Below are 17,464 nucleotides of genomic sequence, written 5' to 3' on the forward strand. Positions count from 1 at the left end.
GTGTGTGTGAAAGAGAGCGGCATATTTCTCTGTCGGTACAGTGAGGATTGCCGCAGGCTTACGATGAGATTCTAGAGAGATTCTATTTTGGAAGGAGTGATGAAAGATCATAGATGAGGAGCTAAGAGGAAGAAGCTAAGAGGAGTGAGATCACCTTCAAACTGCTGAGGTCAGCGCTGGGTGACCGGTGTGTGTGTGATCGCTCTCAGAGTGTAACTTCTAACAGAACACGGCTCAACATCTGCTCAGACCACTGACCTGGAATTTACAATGCGGATCGAATTTCTCCAAGTGCCTCCCTAACTCGTACATGTTTAACCTCTCAAATAGTGTCTGTCTGTCTGTCTGTCTGACTCTCTCTCTCTCTCTCTCTCTCTCTCTCTCTCTCTCTCTCTCTCTCTCTCTCTCTCTTTCTCTCTCTCTCTCTGTCTGTTTGTCTCTGCATTTCACAATATTTCCATATGCTGGTGAAATATATTCCCAGGGGAGTCTGCAAGCATTGTGCCACTGAGAAGTGTGTGTGTGTGTGTGTGTGTGTGTGTGTGTGTGTGTGTGTGTGTGTGTGTGTGTGTTTACGTGTGTGTGTTTACGTGTGTGTGTTTGTGTTGAGACGGTCTCGAGTCGTCTGAAGACCAATTACAGTGAAAAGCTCTTTTGCAGGACATGCACGACCTTCGTTTCAAACTAGAAAGTAATGAACAGCCGAGTAGTTATAGTGGGTGTGTGTGTGTGTGTGTGTGTGTGTGCACATGTGCGTGTGGGTTTCGCTGTTTTTTAATCCTATAATTGGTCAACCATTATAGGCCGAGAAGGAAAAGATCAAAGAAAGAAGGAGAGAGATGGACATCGTTGCTGCCGGCACCTTCTCTGCATTTACATTCCGTGTGCGTGCGTGCGTGCGTGCGTGCGTGCGTGCGTGCGTGCGTGCGTGCGTGCGTGCGTGCGTGCGTGCGTGCGTGCGTGCGTGCGTGCGTGCGTGCGTGCGTGCGTGCGTGCGTGCGTGTGTGTGTGTGTGTGTGTGTAGTATGCCAGGTCTTCTGGATATTCACCATCTACTTGATAAAATATGGTTATGCTCTCTTTATCCACTTATTCTCGACCACATTTCACCTTAAAATGCAGCCCTTAATGTTGTGTCACAGCGATACGTCAGCATTGAAACCTTCGGCCTTGACGTGTTGATGAAGATGAGGGATATTACCGGCTTTAATGCAGATGAGATCCTTGCATGTGTATGTTTGCGCAGTAAACATTCATATATGCAAATTGTTTTTTCTCACGGCGCCACACTGAACTGATGAATTGTGTGAAGGGGAAGATGAGAGGAAGAGGAAGATTAGAGAGGCGATGCAGGTTTCTGATGTCGTGCTCGGCCACGTGTGGATGGGATGTGTGTGTGTGTGTGTGTGTGTGTGTGTGTTATCTATCCATCATATTGTTCTCACCTCCTCATCACGCCGCCGTTTATTATCCTTTCCGTTCCGCCATCGGATGTTTCGCACAAACGCCGGCTGCTGTGGGAATCGAGTTGAATACATCAGCGACGAAGAGTAACGCCGAAGTACAACAAACAACTGCCTGACAAACTCATCATACTCTGCTGGTCACGTTTTCCATTTTCTGGCAGGCGTTGTTTCAGTGTTTTCACCAAATTAGGACGTCTGGTTTCCTGTTTCAGCTTCAGGATTTCATTTCCTGTTTTCAACGAGTCGCTATTTTGATGTTATTAATTCGCAAAGAAGGCCTCATGCGTTCCATCAGAGTGCCTTACAGATTAAAACCTTCTGCTTCATCTGTAATCTAAGTTTTTCCAGTTATTTCTGCTAAACTAATATTTTGTTATTTTCATTCCTCTACTTCTTGTTTCCTTCCGCTCCTTCCCCCCTAACCCTTCTCGGCTTCTGTGTGTTTTGGAGTTTCCCCCACTAAAGTTCCCATGAAATATGCAGTTTAATCCTGCTCAGAGAGTTTCCCTCAGCATAAGAAACTTTATTTTTGTGACCTCCCTCATTCTTTCAAGTCTCCCCTCTCTCTCTTTGTCATTGCTCCTTTCATCTGCAGCTCTCTCCTTTCTCACAGTCTGACTCAGCCGTGATAAATGTTCATTTTAAAAACCTAAAACCATCTAAAAGTCTATAACCGTCACCTCAATTTTTTCTCGAGAAATCAGGCTATTAATACCTGATCTGACTTCAAAGGTGTTTTGATGTGTTTTCCTTGTTTCCCGTCCTAACAAAAAGCAGCAGCCATCAAACCCGAGAGGAGCCGATTCGTTTAGAAGCGCGGGATGAAAATGCAAAGCACAGATGTTTGGGCTTGGTCTGTTCTGTGCGTCCCTTCACTCAGAGCCCCACCCTCTTGTTTTCGTGTCATATCAACAGTTGGTGATTACTGTGAATGCTCACGTTGGACCCGCGGCATCGATCGTGTCACAGAAACGGTCGGAGCCGGGGGCCGGATCAGAGAGTGGTGCAGCAAGCAACAAATTACACTAAGAGATTCTAATTTGTTGGCTCCAAATGGCTTCCACTCAGGATAAGAGCAGCGCCAAAACAGTCACAGTAACAGTAACTCTCTCTCTCTCTCTCTCTCTCTCTCTCTCTCTCCCTCTCTCCCCCCCTCTCTGTAGTCCAGGGTGGTGGCTTGCATGACAGCCATCCTCAATCAGATGGACGATCATCACTACTCTACCTACATAGAAACCTTCAACGGCACCTCCGAGCTAGTGGTAACACACACACACACACACACACACACACACACACACACACACACACACACACACACACACACAGCAAGCATACCCTTTGTTACACACTCACTGAGTTTTTCATCTGGTGCGTTTGACTGCAGGACTTCCTGATGGAGTCCTTCATGCTTTTCATGGACCTGATAGGGAAACATGTGTATCCCTCTGATTGGATGGCCATGATCATGGTACAGAACAGGTACTGTACTCCAAACACACACACACACACACTTGCAGGGCTTACATCCATCCAGATGGTAGGTGTGTTTCATTCTGATCAGGCTGTGATTAATTCCTCCCCGGTCCTCTGGAGCTCTGCAACGCTGCACTGCTTTATTATATTTACCACTGTTTACTTTTTCTCTGTAATCCACTAACACACAGAACCAAGCTTGAAAGTTTTTCGACTGATGAGTCATTAAGTGGTGGCCTTCTGTCGTGCCCATGGGCAAGGTGCTTTGGTGCTTTGGTGCTTTTATAGTTTACCAACATCTGCGGTGACTCGTTCGTCGCCGCAAACCCTCACAGGGGGAATATAGAGACAATAAAGCTGAGATGAAGGCTGGAGCCATGATAAAGTCTGATGTAACGGATCGGATGTGTCTGTGTGAGTGTGTGTGTGTGAGTGAGAGAGAGAGAGACAGAGTAGGATGCCTGTATGTGTGTTTGCCTGTGTTTGGAGCTCTCAGAGCGTTCAAGTGGCTAAAACTCTGCCCGACAATGACAGAGCGAGAGTGAGGAGGTGGAAAACAGAGCGGCAGAGTCAGAGATGAAGAAAATGAAGGAGTGGATAGAGAGAAAGAACAGATAAATAAGAGAGAGCAGACGTTTGCTCGGGGCAACAATGACAACTACTGTAGATGGTGATGGTGCAGAAAGCTGTTTACTTCAAGCTCGCCTCTTTGGAGAAATTCTAACAGTATAACAGACAGAAAGCTGTTTTGTGTTACTATGGTGACATCATTCTTTCACTGTCAGAGTGAATCAATTTTAACGTGAAGAAGCTGTTCCATTTTTAACCATTATCAAATTCCCATCTCTTATTTATTAATCTGGCCACACAGAACAAAGGAGCCGTATCAAACAGATCTTCGCTCTCTTACTCTGCCTCACAAGTCGGGCGTCCTCGTCTGAAACAACCTGGAAAATATGAAATGATAAACCGTCCCCACGCTGCAGGACCTTCACTTCAGTTTATAAGATTTGGATCGGGGCTGAACGTATTTTGTCAGAATTGTCAACATCTTGATCATAAATAATCTGGTGTCAACTGATGATGATGATGATGATGAGACAACCCATCAGAACAAAATCTGCAACAAATTTCACAAACACATGGGACACAGTTAATAATATAGCTTATAATGCTAATGTAGAGCAAAATGTGTCTCCTTTAGGTCTGTTAGACAATATTTGTTGTCATATTTGCTCTATGTGTGTGTGTGTGTGTTTGTGTGTGTGTGTGATTAGAGTGTTCCTGAGAGCAATCAACACGTATGCAGACACCATGAACCACAAGTTCCTCAACAACGACGATTTTGAAGTGCAGGTAAGTACGTGTGTGTGTGTGTGTGTGTGTGTGTGTGTGTGTGTGTGTGTGTGTGTGTTTGACATTATCTGTATGTATTTAGCTCATAAGGCTCCTCAATCATCTCCACATTCTCTTTCTTTCTTTCTTTCTTTCTTTCTCTCCAGTTGTGGAATAACTATTTCCACTTGGCGGTGGCATTTATTACCCAGGAGTCTTTGCAACTTCAGCATTTCTCACCAACCAAGAGGAACAAGATTCTAGCCAAGTAAGAGCGAAAGGGGGGGGGGGGGGGGGCTGGCCATATAAGTTCCTTATTTACCACACCTCCTCTCCCTGCACTAATGAAACATTCAGTCATTTGTAACATCGGCATTATTGTTTACTCACCCAACGCCAATTAAAGCTAAAGTGCCGCCTGTACATACACAGATCTGCAATTTAGTTCACGTCAGAGCAAATTAGTGCCGCATCATCTTTCCTGTCAGGCCATTCAGCCAGCGAGAGAGAAATATAGAGTATTGACAAAGACGTTGGCGCTTTATTTCTGCATCTGCATCTCTCTCTCTCTCTCTCTCTCCCTCCCTCCCTCCTCCCTCCCCAGATATGGAGATATGAGGAGACTCATCGGTTTTGCTATACGTGACATATGGTACAAACTAGGTACGTGAATGTAGCTCATCTTGAATGTCTGGCCGCGCTCTTTCTGCATGCCTGTGTGTTTATTCTACGTGTGTGTGTGTGTGTGTGTGTGTGTGTGTTTTAGGCAGTCATAAGATCAGTTTCATCCCCGGCATGGTGGGGCCGATCCTGGAGATGACCCTGATCCCAGAGGAGGAGCTAAGGAGAGCCACCATTCCCATCTTCTTCGACATGATCACCTGTGAACATTCAGACTCTGGAAACTTCCACAAGGTACATAGACACTCTGATCTCCTCCTTTCTCTCTCTCCCTCACACACACACACACACACACACACACACACACACTGCACAACTGCACACCACGTTCAAGGTTGCCACAGTTGTAATTAGTGCAAAGTCAACTCATCAACCTGTACCAGTATTTGTCAGCGCTTTCAGTTTCCACAATAACAGTGATCTTTCCACAAATGAACGGTGGAATTGCTGCTAATTCAATCAGTTTACAATCACTCACTCTTGGCAAACTTAATTTTGGTTCAGATTCAAGCTTTCACCTCCTGGCTGATCCGTGACTCACTGTGGAGCGCAACATTTCTTCTCAGGCAGAACCAGAAAAAAAGCTTTTATATCGAAAAATTATAGAATAATTGATGCAAATTTAGGCGTATTTTCCTGCAAAAGTTACAAAAATCTCTACATAATGCACAAGTTAGAACGCTGTGCATAATCCTGCACAACTACTGTATACTGAGGTTTTAATGGATGACAATCGCATCACGGCAGCAGACTCGGAATCATACTGTTCTTTGTTTCTCACACAACAATGTCAACGGAACAGTTCTGACACTGCACGGCAACGCACAAGAGGCACCTTAATTATGTTTGCATAATTGATTTCCTTCTTTAATTGGCTTCTTCGTCCCCCCGTCTGCCTCCCTGTCTTCCTTTCTCTCTCTGCCTCTCCGTCTTCTTTGTGCAGTTTGAGAATGAGATCATCCTGAAGCTGGACCACGAGGTGGAGGGCGGAGGAGGAGACGAGCGCTACATGCAGCTCCTGGAGACCATGTATGCATGAAAGAGAGCGTCCGGCCAATCATGGCTGCTAGAGTATGAAATTACATGAAAACATACGAATAAGTGAATGAAAAATGTAAAGCTGTCTGTCTGTCTGTCCGTCTGTCTGTCAGACTGCTGGACTGCGCCGCCGAGAAATCCACGCTGAGGCCGCAGGTGGAGCACTTTGTCTCTCTGGTGAAGGGACTCCTCATCCGTCTCCTTGACTACCGCACCGTGATGAGCGACGACAGCCGCAACAACCGCATGAGCTGCACCGTCAATCTCCTGGTAAACCCCGCCCCCCCTCTTTTCCAAAAGCTCCCCCCAACCCCAATGAGCCTGTCGTGTTGATCCTCTCGCCTGGTCCTTGAACGCACCGTGGGCTTTGCGAGTGCATAAGTGTCGCCCACTTTAAAAAAAAGCGCTCATTGACTTTTATGAGTGTGAACGTTCAGTGTTCACGCTGATGGACCTTGTAGGAGAGCACGCACACACATTCACACACGCGCACACACTCACACACTGATCTAAAGGACAATATCCGTTTTGCAAGGTGTTGCATCAGATCCTCTTTCTCCTTTTTACATATCAGCTTTATTCTTCGACCGCAGATGAAATCATAAACTTCTCTTATCTCTTATTTCCACCTTTTCATTTTTTATGACCTTTCAATGACCTTTCCCTTTTGTAGAAACACATTCCTGCGCCAGATATCCAGTTCAGTTTACGGTAAAAGGGCTCAAGTTTATGTTTGAGGCTTATAATTATGATAATATTGTGGTTTTGGAGGTGAGCTGCCAGCTTCCATACTGGGGGGAGTTCAGCCTGCAGTTTGTGGTAGCTGCCCATGAGCAAGCCTCTTACATTTGTTTGGCTCAGTGCAGGCTGGCAGGCATTAGTCTGATCTGGTACCCACGGTCCCCCAGGCCAACTTTAACAAGGACAAACACACTAACACACACACACACACACAATGAAAAAGGTATTTGCCCCAGAGACTGCTGCCTGCAACTTTGCTGTGATGTTTTCATTTTATTATTTATTTCCTTTCATATTTTATATCTAAATGTATTTCTTTGCCCTGACTTTAATCTGCTCTCTGTTCTCATTTATATCCACAGCTTTCCTACCTCTTTCTTTCTTCATAATGATCCTGGTTCTTTGATCAAATATCACTAAATTGGATTTTATATTGGAAATGTGATACACAAATAAAGTGTGACTGATTTAGTCAGTGAGGAAGGATGGGAGGGTGTGTGTGTGTGTATGTGTGTGTGTGTGTGTGTGTGTGTGTGTGTGTGTGTGTGCGTTAGGTGTGTGAAAGGCTTTTCCACCTCACTCTATCAAGTCATTAGCTAGCTTAATTTCAAAGGCTTCAATGGGGAATCATTCTGTATCTAGTCTGTGCAAATTGTTTTGTCTTCTTAGAGTAGTCTGTGTGTGTGTGTGTGTGTGTGTGTGTGTGTGTTTATTACTGTCGATGGCTTACGTTGCTGATGGGAGATGGAGATACATCAGTTCATTCTTCATCTTTGTTCTCTGAAGATGTCATTAGACTTCATTAAAGTGGGAGTTGGTGCCGCTTAACTGACAAATGCAGAAACACACACACACGCGAACACACACACAGGCGCACTCAGAAGCACAGCTAAATATAAAACGTATAGCTGCTGCATCACTTAACAAGAATTACCCTCTTCCTCTCTCTCTTTTATTTTCCAGTGGCATTGCCATTCACACATGAAGGCTCAAACAATACACACACACACACACACACACACACCCACACTGACAGAGACTGACACTAACCCAACATCTCCTATCATTTTTGCAGAACTTCTACAAGGACATCAATCGTGAGGGGATGTATATCAGGTAATTACATATCCAGGCCAAATGAATGATTGTTCGGGGTGTGTATATGTATGTACGTGTGTGTGTGTGTGTACGTGTGTGTGTGTGTGTACATGTGTGCTACTGTGGCTCCATAATCTGACAAGGGATTATGAGGCCCTCTGAGTTAATGTCAGAATCCAGAGGATCAGCTCGTGGCCCGAGAGCGTGCGAGGCATGATGAAAGCCAGGGCGTGAAATGGAGGAAGAGAGGGAGGGAGGGGAGGGAGAGAGAGAGAGAGAGAGGGAGAGGGAGAGGGAGGGAGGGAGGGGAGGGAGGGAGAGGGAGGGGAGGGAGAGATTCTCCAGAGTATGTTCTGACAATGATTTCATCTGTATTGTTCCTCACTTATTCTTCAAACAACAGGCTTTATAATGGAGTTATTTCCATACTTACTTACGTCCCTATTATTATACTTCAAATAGTAAGAATAAGTATGATGTGAATGATATGAGATGAAATAAGCAGGCAGGTTCAGTGACAGCAGAGTCAGAGGCTGTACAGTACATAGCAGGACTATAAAGGAGTATGTATAGGAGTATAAACATTTACATTAGATACCAACTATAGAATATGGTAGCTGAATAAACGTAAGGGTCCCTAAGGGTGCAGTCCTGACACAGAGAACTCCCCCCATAGGATCATGGCCCCAGGTAAAGAGTTGGATCATATAGCAGCTGGTGATTTGAGAGATTGCCCTCCAGGATCAACTCGGTCTCAGCCAGACCTGAACTTAAACGCATATGCAGCTAGTTTCTGTGTCTCTATAGCAGCGTCCAGGGCCTCAGCCAGCCGAGAGGTCACCAAGGTCACCAAGGTCCAGACTTATGTAATTATTTCACAGTTTCACGGCCTTATAACTGTATCAAAAAGTCAGGGGTCGAAAACTTCCATGCAGCTCTGTGTGTGTGTGTGTGTGTGTGTGTGTGTGTGTGTGTGTGTGTGTGTGTGTGTGTGTGTGTGTGTGTGTGTGTGTGTGTGTGTGTGTGTTGTTCAGTACTCCCCCAATCCTCCATTGACATCATAGGACAGGCAGAAGAACAGTATCTAGAGCATCAACAACGACAATACACTGTTAAGTTTATGAGTGTTGGTGGGATATGACCTGTGTGAACCTCGTGTGTGTGTGTGTGTGCGTGTGTGAGCGATAATTCTCTGACACGTGAAGACTCAAAACGTGCTCACCGCAAAATTAAAATAAACAAGGAGAGAGTAGATAACATTCAATTTCTAAGGCACACACACACACACACACACACACACTGGATCTCTGTGTTTTCACACCCCTGACTCCAGCCCTGGCAGTGTTTACCACTTTAAAGCACACTGGTTCCCACTCAGGGCACTGGGGCAGACATTTCCTCCCTCTATTCATTTAAAAAAAAAACATTTTTCTTTTTAAAAGCAATCCTGTTTTTCATGTAGCTTGAACTGTTGATTCCATACTGGAGGACGTCCAGGTTTAGAGACGGGAGCGAGCGCATTCGCCTCTGGCTGAGTTGTGCTTTTGAGAAATGGGAGGCGTGACGAGGACGGATGGAGAGCGAGGACGACATCCAGCTAGAAGAGAGAGGGAGAAGTGTTTGTTTGTTTTTCCTTAATTCCCACTGTCAGCGCTTGGCTTGTCATAACTAATAGAACTGGCAACCCCTCGAATCTCCAGACAGAATATTCCGCGACTGTGATTGAGTGGCTTACAGACGGGGGGGGGGGCACAGAGACGGGGGCGGACGAGGTGAGAATGAGAAGACGACGGCAACTTTTCACGTCTAACTGAATAGAATGATCGATTGGCCCAGTGATAAATTCATTTTAAGATAAACACTCAAGAGACCTAAAGGTAGAGTTGTAGTAGAGTTGAGAACGTTCGGTTGCCAGTTATTCTGTTGTTTATGTTCCCGGTCAGGCTTCAAAAACATCCAAATATTTGGCACTGGTGCCATCAGCCTGAGTGAAATGGTTTATTCATGTCAAAGAAACATGCTGACGTCTCAGGGTTGTGCAGCTGTGTGTGTGTGTGTGTGTGTGTCTGTTTGTGTGTGTGTGGGGGCATGGATAGTTATGAGTCTGTGTCAAAGAGAGAGAGAGAGAGAGAGACCAAGGCAATCAATGGTTAATTTCTGGCCTTCAGGTTGCCCAACAGTGGCATCTAGTGGGGCCTTACTTATGTTGCATATTATATTACATTAATTTGACCTTTGAGCATTTGTGTGTGTGTGTGTGTGTGTGTGTGTGTGTGTGTGTGTCTTTGTGTGTGTGCGCAGGTATCTGTACAAGCTGAGGGATCTTCACCTGGAGGGAGAAAACTACACCGAAGCAGCATACACACTCCTGCTCCACTCCCGCCTGCTCAAGGTAGGACACACACACACACACATTGCGTAATATTCTATCTTGTCCTGCTGTCTGTCTGTTCGCGCGTCTGTCTCTCAAAAAAGCCTGAAAGATTTGTATTAGCTGATGAATGGTTTCTATGGTGCTGCCCTCCAAATGATGAAGCTCTGAGGTTCCACTGTGGCTGGATCGCTGTAGTGATTGATGCAGCGAGTGTGTGTGTGTGTGTGTTTGACCTCTCTTGTCTCTTCATCTCTTTTATGGGACACTGGAGCCGCACAGAGCGGGTCAGTGGACCTGGGGGCGTCTCTGCTTTCGTCTCTCTCATCCTCTCTCTTCCCATCTCCGCTTGTCATTGCACCAAAGCGATTGAACCTCTTGACAGGTTTTATCGTCTCCATTTGTCTCCCGCGTCTGTCCCGCCGTCCCCCTTCCGCTAATGTGGAGAGCCAGCTGCGTGGCACAGCGTGGTGTCACCCTCCTCCTCCTCTCTGTCCTAAACAGCTCACACAGCTCCTGTACTTCGCCCCTCTGCTGCGTCGTTCAGCTTTTATTAACATCGGGGAAAAACGTTTAACTGCATCCACTCAAGGGCAATTTTGTCGACTTGACAACAGACGGACGACGTGAAGGCTGCAAAGACGACAACAATCCACAAAAGACCCTGCGACGCTCGTGTTTATCCCTTTTGAAGTCAGCTCGGAACATCGCATCTTTCTTTTTGTCGCTGCACTAAATTAATTTGTGTGTAATTGATGTAGAAATTGGATTGGAAGCATTATCTCATTTCTGTAATGCATCAGTGTGTTTCTGCTTTGTGCACCGCCGGGTGTTTATGCTGCAATCTGCTTCAGACTAATCCAGATTTATATCGGAAAGAATAAAGTTTGAAGTTCCCCTGCTCTTCTGTTTCAGGATGATGAATAGGACACACACTCAAAAAAAGCACTAAGGATCACAGCCAGTCACTTAAAATGACATTGAGAGTAACTTTAGCTTTAAGGAGACGGGGCGGGGCCCTGCAGCTTTACTGGGCTCTTCTTCTCTTCTTCACCAAACCTCTTCCTGCCTTCCTTGCTCTTCCCAGTGGTCGGATGATATGTGCAGCCCCCAGTTTGAGTTCCAAGGCTCCCAGACGCAGCGGCAGCTCAAGGAGACGCTCTACGATACCATCATCGACTACTTTGACAAGGGCAAGGTCAGCCAAACGCTACATCACACACTTTCCATCCTGAACAAACACCTGCATTGAGTTTTATGCTGAACTTTTTTACGCTGCTACATCCAATATTTCAGGAAATCCACAATGTTGCAATCGTGCAGCCACACTTCCTGCGCAATATATTAAGAGTTGCGTTCATTCTGTATTTCTGCATGGGTGCTTTATGTTCACTGTAGCAGAGATAGAAACGCTCCTCTCCTGTTCTCCAGACGAGCGAGAACAGAAAAGATTCATGAGATGATTTCCCACCGTGACAGCTTGTGCAGATTTATTATCACACGGTGTAATCAAGAACACTTCTGTTTATTCCCCTGTGTGTGTGTGTGTGTGTGTGTGTCGATCTGTGTGTGTGTTTAGATGTGGGAGGAGGCCATCACTCTGTGTAAGGAGCTTTCTGAGCAGTATGAAAATGAGATCTTCGACTACGAGTTACTCAGCAAGAGACTGGTAATGTCTGACAAACTGTTTATAGCTCTCGCACAATTATCATCTCCCTTATTTGGCTTTCAAACGCTCTGCCAGTTCTCTTAAGCTCACAACTCTTCCTCCTAAGCAGTGTATACTCTAAACTGACCACAATTAGACGAAATACAACTGAATTATCCTGGCATTAAGTGTGATATAAGGTGCATTAGGAGAGTTCAGGATGTAGCCTCTCTATACTTTGCCACACTTTGCTGTGTTCGTCAGCATCCTTGAACTCCTCCTTACTCCTCTTCACTTCCTCCCCCTCCTCGCTTCTTCTCAAACACTCATCAGATTCTTTCATCTCTCATTTTGACACCGCAGCTAAAGAGGATCCCAGGCCTTGTGCTTTGGCGCCTTCCTCTCCTCTGCCTCCCCTTCATTTTCTCCCTCTTCTTCTTCTCCTTCTTCACCTCCCTAGAGAGAGTTACGCTCTTCCTGACAATGGGGAGAATCCTCCTCTCCATATATATGAGTGTGGCGGGTTGTCTCAGTTAATGCTGGATTTATGTGGTTATATAAATGACAGACACTGCCCTTGGGTGGTGTGCACCTCTGTTTCTGCATCTCTCACCCTCACAGGCGCTCCATTCTGCTGAGGGCAGCACTGTCATTGACATTCAACGATAAAACTGCTATGGTTGCACAGTGCGCGACTGAAACGTTCTCTAAAATCTGTCTGTCGATCTGTCCACGTGTGTGTGTGTGTGTGTGTGTGTGTGTGTGTGTGTGTGTCTGGCTCTTTGCAGGAGAAGCAGGCCAAGTTCTACGAGAACATTATGAAGATCCTGAGGCCGAAGCCGGACTACTTTGCAGTGGGCTACTATGGACAGGGCTACCCTCCATTCCTCAGGGTTTGTACCAGCATCACTGTCCAGATGTCCACCTATGCTATTTTAAATATTAGAACAAATAAATGACGATAGAAAGATTATTCTCACTTTTTCCATAGAAAAAAAATAATGTAGAGGCGCACAGAGCTTTGATTTACTTTTGTTATTCTCCTGAGACCCGGTGTCCTCATATGTGGACATTCCATTTTTACTTGCCTACTCCTTCTCTGGACATTTTTCACTGCCTGCCCCCTAGTGGTATGGTTTCTTGTGTTTTAGAATAGAATAGACCCATTGTCCCCATATGATCACATCATCAAGACGATGTTTGGATCTATACTTATTAGATCCTGCTAATGCCAAAAAGCAAGGAGAAATTAAAAATGCAAACAAAAGAAATGTCAGCGTCTCAGGAGGTTGAGAGGTAATGAAAGCACTTCTTCATTCATCAGCACCAACGTCATTAAAAATTCCAACAATGGACCCTGTGGGAACATTGTGGATCTTTGGAGACGATCTCAGACGGGACAGAGCGGTTTGTCCTCTAGAATTTCCCCTGAGTATCAAACAAACAAACAAGCTAAGAAGTTGGAGTCCTCCGCTATGGGACACGGGACAAAGACGAGGCATTTCCTCGTGGTGATGGAAGGATGAAGCTGTACTCAGCCGTTTCATCATCATCCTCTTCAGTAACTGCATGTCTGTTTGGCTTCAGAACAAAGTGTTCATCCACCGCGGCAAGGAGTACGAGCGACGGGAGGACTTCCAGAACCAGCTGATGAGCCAGTTCCCCAGCGCCGTGCGTCTCAACATCACCACCATGCCTGGGGACGACATCAGGGACTCACAACTGCAGTGTATCCTTCAAAGACAGCATCACACACACACACACACACACACCTACACAGATTTCCTGCTGCGGATGAGTCACATCAGCCTTCTACACTTATACAACATAACCTGTCTACATATTTCATTCCGGAGTTCTTTTCCCGCCGGAGGTAGAAGCTGTTGTTGATCTTCCAATTATTTTATGCGAACCGAATAATTCCATAGAAGGTTTTAAGGTGTTGACACTCATATCATCAGCATATAAATGTTGCTGATGGATGTGTTAATATTTCAGAGGAGAGATGCAGGCATTGGCACATTTCCACCAAGTAATGCGTTTCAACATCATATGGCTCAGCTTGATCTCCACACACACACACACACATACATTAAAATGATTAAAGAACCCCCCACACACACTCTAAAGTGGCTGTGACTGTTTCCCTGAGCGGTCTGATCCAGATATCCAGTGTTTCACAGTGCAGCCCGTCCTGGAGATCCCCGTCCGCCTGAAAGACAAACCCGTCCCCGACCAGATTATCAAGTCTGTGCCGTTTACTTCATCGCATCCGTCAGGAAGCGTACAAAGCAAAAATGTAAAACTGTCAGATCTTGTAATGCCTCTCTGTCCTTGATTTGTAGCTTCTACAAGTCCAATTACGTGCAGCGCTTCCACTACTCCAGACCTGTGAGGAGAGGAGCTGTGGACCCCAACAACGAGTTTGCTGTGGGTCACTTCCTGAAAATATCGTTTACCAGAGTGTCGTAAACACATCTGCTGAGATTTATAACCGACCAGGTGCAAGAAAGTCTTTCAGCAGGCAAAGTTATCATTTTATTTTCCATTCTTTTGCTTCAGTCGATGTGGATCGAACGCTCGACCTTCACCACCGTGTATAAGCTGCCGGGGATCCTTCGCTGGTTTGAGGCTACTGACCTGAAACATGTAAGTGTGTATGTGTGTGTAGGTGGGGACGGGTGCCTCCGTGTCTGTGAAAGATCAGGCTTAACGATCCTTCCTCTTCCCTCCTTCCCTTTGCCCTTCGCCCCGCTCTAGACGACTCTGTCCCCGCTGGAAAACGCCATCGAGACCATGGAGTCCACCAATGAGAAGATCCTGACCATGATAAACCAGTACCAGGCCGACTGGAGCCTTCCCATCAACCCTCTCTCCATGCTGCTCAATGGCATCGTGGACCCTGCTGTGATGGGTGGCTTTGCCAAGTATGAAAAGGTCAGAGGTCAAGAAGTAGCTGTGGTATCATATCATCATACATTTACATAGCTGCTCAGTAATCATGTGGAAATGTTGTTTTCCTTTTCTTTCTCTTGTTTCTCGTCTATCGTCTTGAATCCTGTTAGTGTCTTATATCATGAGGCACCGAACGCCATCAGCGTCTAATTCTGCCGCCCCAAAGACATTAAACGCTCTGAACCTATTGGAGCCTGGTGTATTCATAAGCCTAAACATCATTAGCGTTCGCTCTAAAGCAGCATTCCGAGCTCTAATATCCCAACAGTGAGCGATGGTCCTACTTAAATACTGCACATGCAGGAGGAAAAGTTCATTTCCAAAGAGCCTGAGCAGGTGCAAAGTACGGCTGCAGCTCCTCCAATTACTTCTTAATTCTTCCACCGTCAGGCTTTCTTTACCGACGAGTACAATCACCAGTACCCGGAGGACAGGGAGAAGCTGCTCCGCCTCAAGGACCTCATCGCCTGGCAGGTACTCAACACACACACACACACACATGAGTCCACATACGTCCATATGCCAGCCCCTCATTTGGACCCCCTGTCCACCTGTGCATGTGTAGATTCCCCTGCTGGGCGGAGGGATCTCCCTTCACGGGAAGAGGGTGACCGATGTCCTCCGGCCGTTCCACGATCGCATGGAGGACTGCTTCGAGCAGCTGAAGAAGAAAGTGGAGAAGGAGTACGGAGTGAGAGAGCTGGTGAGAAGCTGTGGAACGGAGGGAAGAGAGATAGATGAGGGGTCATTTACTGGAATGTATGGGGTTTCTCATTATTTCTCTCTCCCTCTCTTTTTCTCTCTCTCTCTTTCTGTCTATAGCCTGATTTGGACGAGAGGAAGTCCACACGTCCTCGCTCCGTGCTGCGCTCCTTTCGGCACTCCATCATCTCTGTCTCCTCTCTGCAGGGGTCTGAGTGTGGCTCTTCAACCAAAGGCCATTCAGACAGGTTACACACTCACACACACATTACTTGCCTGTGGACAAATGCAGCATTTGTGTCAGGCGCGTCTCATTTACTCTTCCTCCCCCTCCCCCCCTCCCCTCAGGGATCATCCCCCAGAGTCGCCTAACTCGTGGACGTCCACCCTGCCGCGCTCCAGCGGCAGCTTGAGCACGAGCGCGGCGGACGATGGCGTGGTGACGGTGGGCGACACCGAGGTCAAACTGAGGAAGAGCAAGAAGAAGAAGAAGCGGAACAGCATGATCTTCATCAGCGAGGAGAGAGAGAGGACAAGCACACTGGATAGCAAAAGGGTGAGAAATCTACACGGAGGGGGGAGGAGGAGGGGGGTGGACTGGGATGAGAGGAAGGTTTAAGGCTGAGTGAGAGTGTTCTGTGATCTCTGGCGCCCTCTAGCTGTCAAAGAAGCAGGAGTTCCGCAGTGACACCAACCTGTCAGATACCATTGATGGAAACGTCTCGCTGACTCATGCCAACTCCAGATCTCTACCTGCCATTACAGGTGACGCACACACTCACAAACACACACACACACACCACAAGGTCTCAGTATGGTAATTTAAAAAATCTCCCACAACTCTGCTGTCAGCTGCTTTATCAAATTTGATAAGTTTACATTTCATTATTTGACCTAACATAACCTCGCATTGCAAAAACACAGCAGCGGCCCCACAATGCACTGCGGTTTCACTGGCGCGCTGCCACTGTGGACTTGGCCAGCTGAGGCGGCGTCCACTGTGGAGTTAATACATTCCCTCTGATTAGCAATGCCGATGACAGAGTGTGGGAATAACACACTCGGGCGGTAGAGCAGCTGTGAATGTACAATTAGCAACAACCCACACGCACACACACTAAGGCCTCAGTCGCTCCTGTCCACAGGTCTGTCTTTAGCGGTAGTGACAGGGACAGAGGATGTGGACAACCCCAGAAGCAGACGGGACAGTAAGAGCATGTCTGTCTGCGGGCCGTCTGACCGGACCGCAGACAGACGCTCAAAGGGCGTCATCAACCTCTTCTTCAAGTCCAAGGTAGAAGCAATCAACACTTGATACTTACTGATGACATCATTTATGAGGTGAGTTCTTATTCACCTTGTGTGTGTGTGGGTTTGTTTGCTTTCACAGAGCTCCAAATCAGAGGAAGCCAAGGCCGCTGATGCAGCCAAAGACGGTGGCAATCATTTCTGAAACGCCGTGTTTTCTATCTCACAGCCCTCAACGAATCACTGATTGTTTTTACACTCACACACTCACTCCTCTTAATCAGATTGACTTCACGTCATCAATAAAGGGCTATTTTTACTCACTGACCTTCTCCCGCTCATTTAAATAGTCTTTAATAAAGCTGAAATGCCAACGTACAGCTTTCAAATCAATTCCTCTTCTACAGGAGCAAACACAAACCGCCCGTGTTGACAATGCGGATTAAAAAGCGTTTTATTACGAAGAGACAGACTGAAGTTTACAGCCAAAAAAGTCAGATGAATATAAATATAATGACCCGGGAAGAATCCACCGTATGGAGAACAAAAGGGTGTTAAATTGCTTTCTTCCTTTAATTAACCAACCTTTCTTTTCTTTAATAAAAGTTTAGATTGGAAAAGGAGAAAGGCCGATATTAACTTTGGCTTTATGGAGATTTTTAATAAAGGCATTCCCGTCCGTTTTTGACAGGAGCAGATCACTTC

At 46.3% G+C, this 17,464-nt stretch overlaps 1 protein-coding gene across 1 annotated transcript in view; it reads left to right on the forward strand.

The window, feature by feature from the left end:
- The window catches only part of dock2 (dedicator of cytokinesis 2), a 67,330-nt gene extending 50,246 nt beyond the window's left edge, over positions 1-17,084 (forward strand). Inside the window, exons 27-51 of the mRNA XM_076159501.1 lie at positions 2,630-2,728; positions 2,854-2,948; positions 4,220-4,298; positions 4,445-4,545; positions 4,882-4,940; positions 5,044-5,192; positions 5,902-5,987; positions 6,110-6,266; positions 7,813-7,853; positions 10,137-10,227; positions 11,294-11,404; positions 11,786-11,875; positions 12,643-12,747; positions 13,442-13,583; positions 14,020-14,101; positions 14,200-14,284; positions 14,417-14,503; positions 14,615-14,791; positions 15,200-15,283; positions 15,375-15,512; positions 15,632-15,759; positions 15,860-16,067; positions 16,171-16,276; positions 16,657-16,805; positions 16,902-17,084. Coding sequence (XP_076015616.1) covers positions 2,630-2,728; positions 2,854-2,948; positions 4,220-4,298; positions 4,445-4,545; positions 4,882-4,940; positions 5,044-5,192; positions 5,902-5,987; positions 6,110-6,266; positions 7,813-7,853; positions 10,137-10,227; positions 11,294-11,404; positions 11,786-11,875; positions 12,643-12,747; positions 13,442-13,583; positions 14,020-14,101; positions 14,200-14,284; positions 14,417-14,503; positions 14,615-14,791; positions 15,200-15,283; positions 15,375-15,512; positions 15,632-15,759; positions 15,860-16,067; positions 16,171-16,276; positions 16,657-16,805; positions 16,902-16,964 — 2,712 coding nt within the window. The 3' untranslated portion in view covers positions 16,965-17,084. The remainder of the gene's footprint in view (positions 1-2,629; positions 2,729-2,853; positions 2,949-4,219; positions 4,299-4,444; positions 4,546-4,881; positions 4,941-5,043; positions 5,193-5,901; positions 5,988-6,109; positions 6,267-7,812; positions 7,854-10,136; positions 10,228-11,293; positions 11,405-11,785; positions 11,876-12,642; positions 12,748-13,441; positions 13,584-14,019; positions 14,102-14,199; positions 14,285-14,416; positions 14,504-14,614; positions 14,792-15,199; positions 15,284-15,374; positions 15,513-15,631; positions 15,760-15,859; positions 16,068-16,170; positions 16,277-16,656; positions 16,806-16,901) is intronic.
- The last annotated feature ends 380 nt before the right edge of the window (positions 17,085-17,464 follow it).

Source organism: Genypterus blacodes, unplaced genomic scaffold (assembly GCF_046128005.1).
Source record: "Genypterus blacodes isolate CSIRO-AG114 ecotype Tasmania unplaced genomic scaffold, CSIRO-AGI_Gbla_v1 ptg000098l_1, whole genome shotgun sequence".
Lineage (NCBI taxonomy): Eukaryota > Metazoa > Chordata > Actinopteri > Ophidiiformes > Ophidiidae > Genypterus > Genypterus blacodes.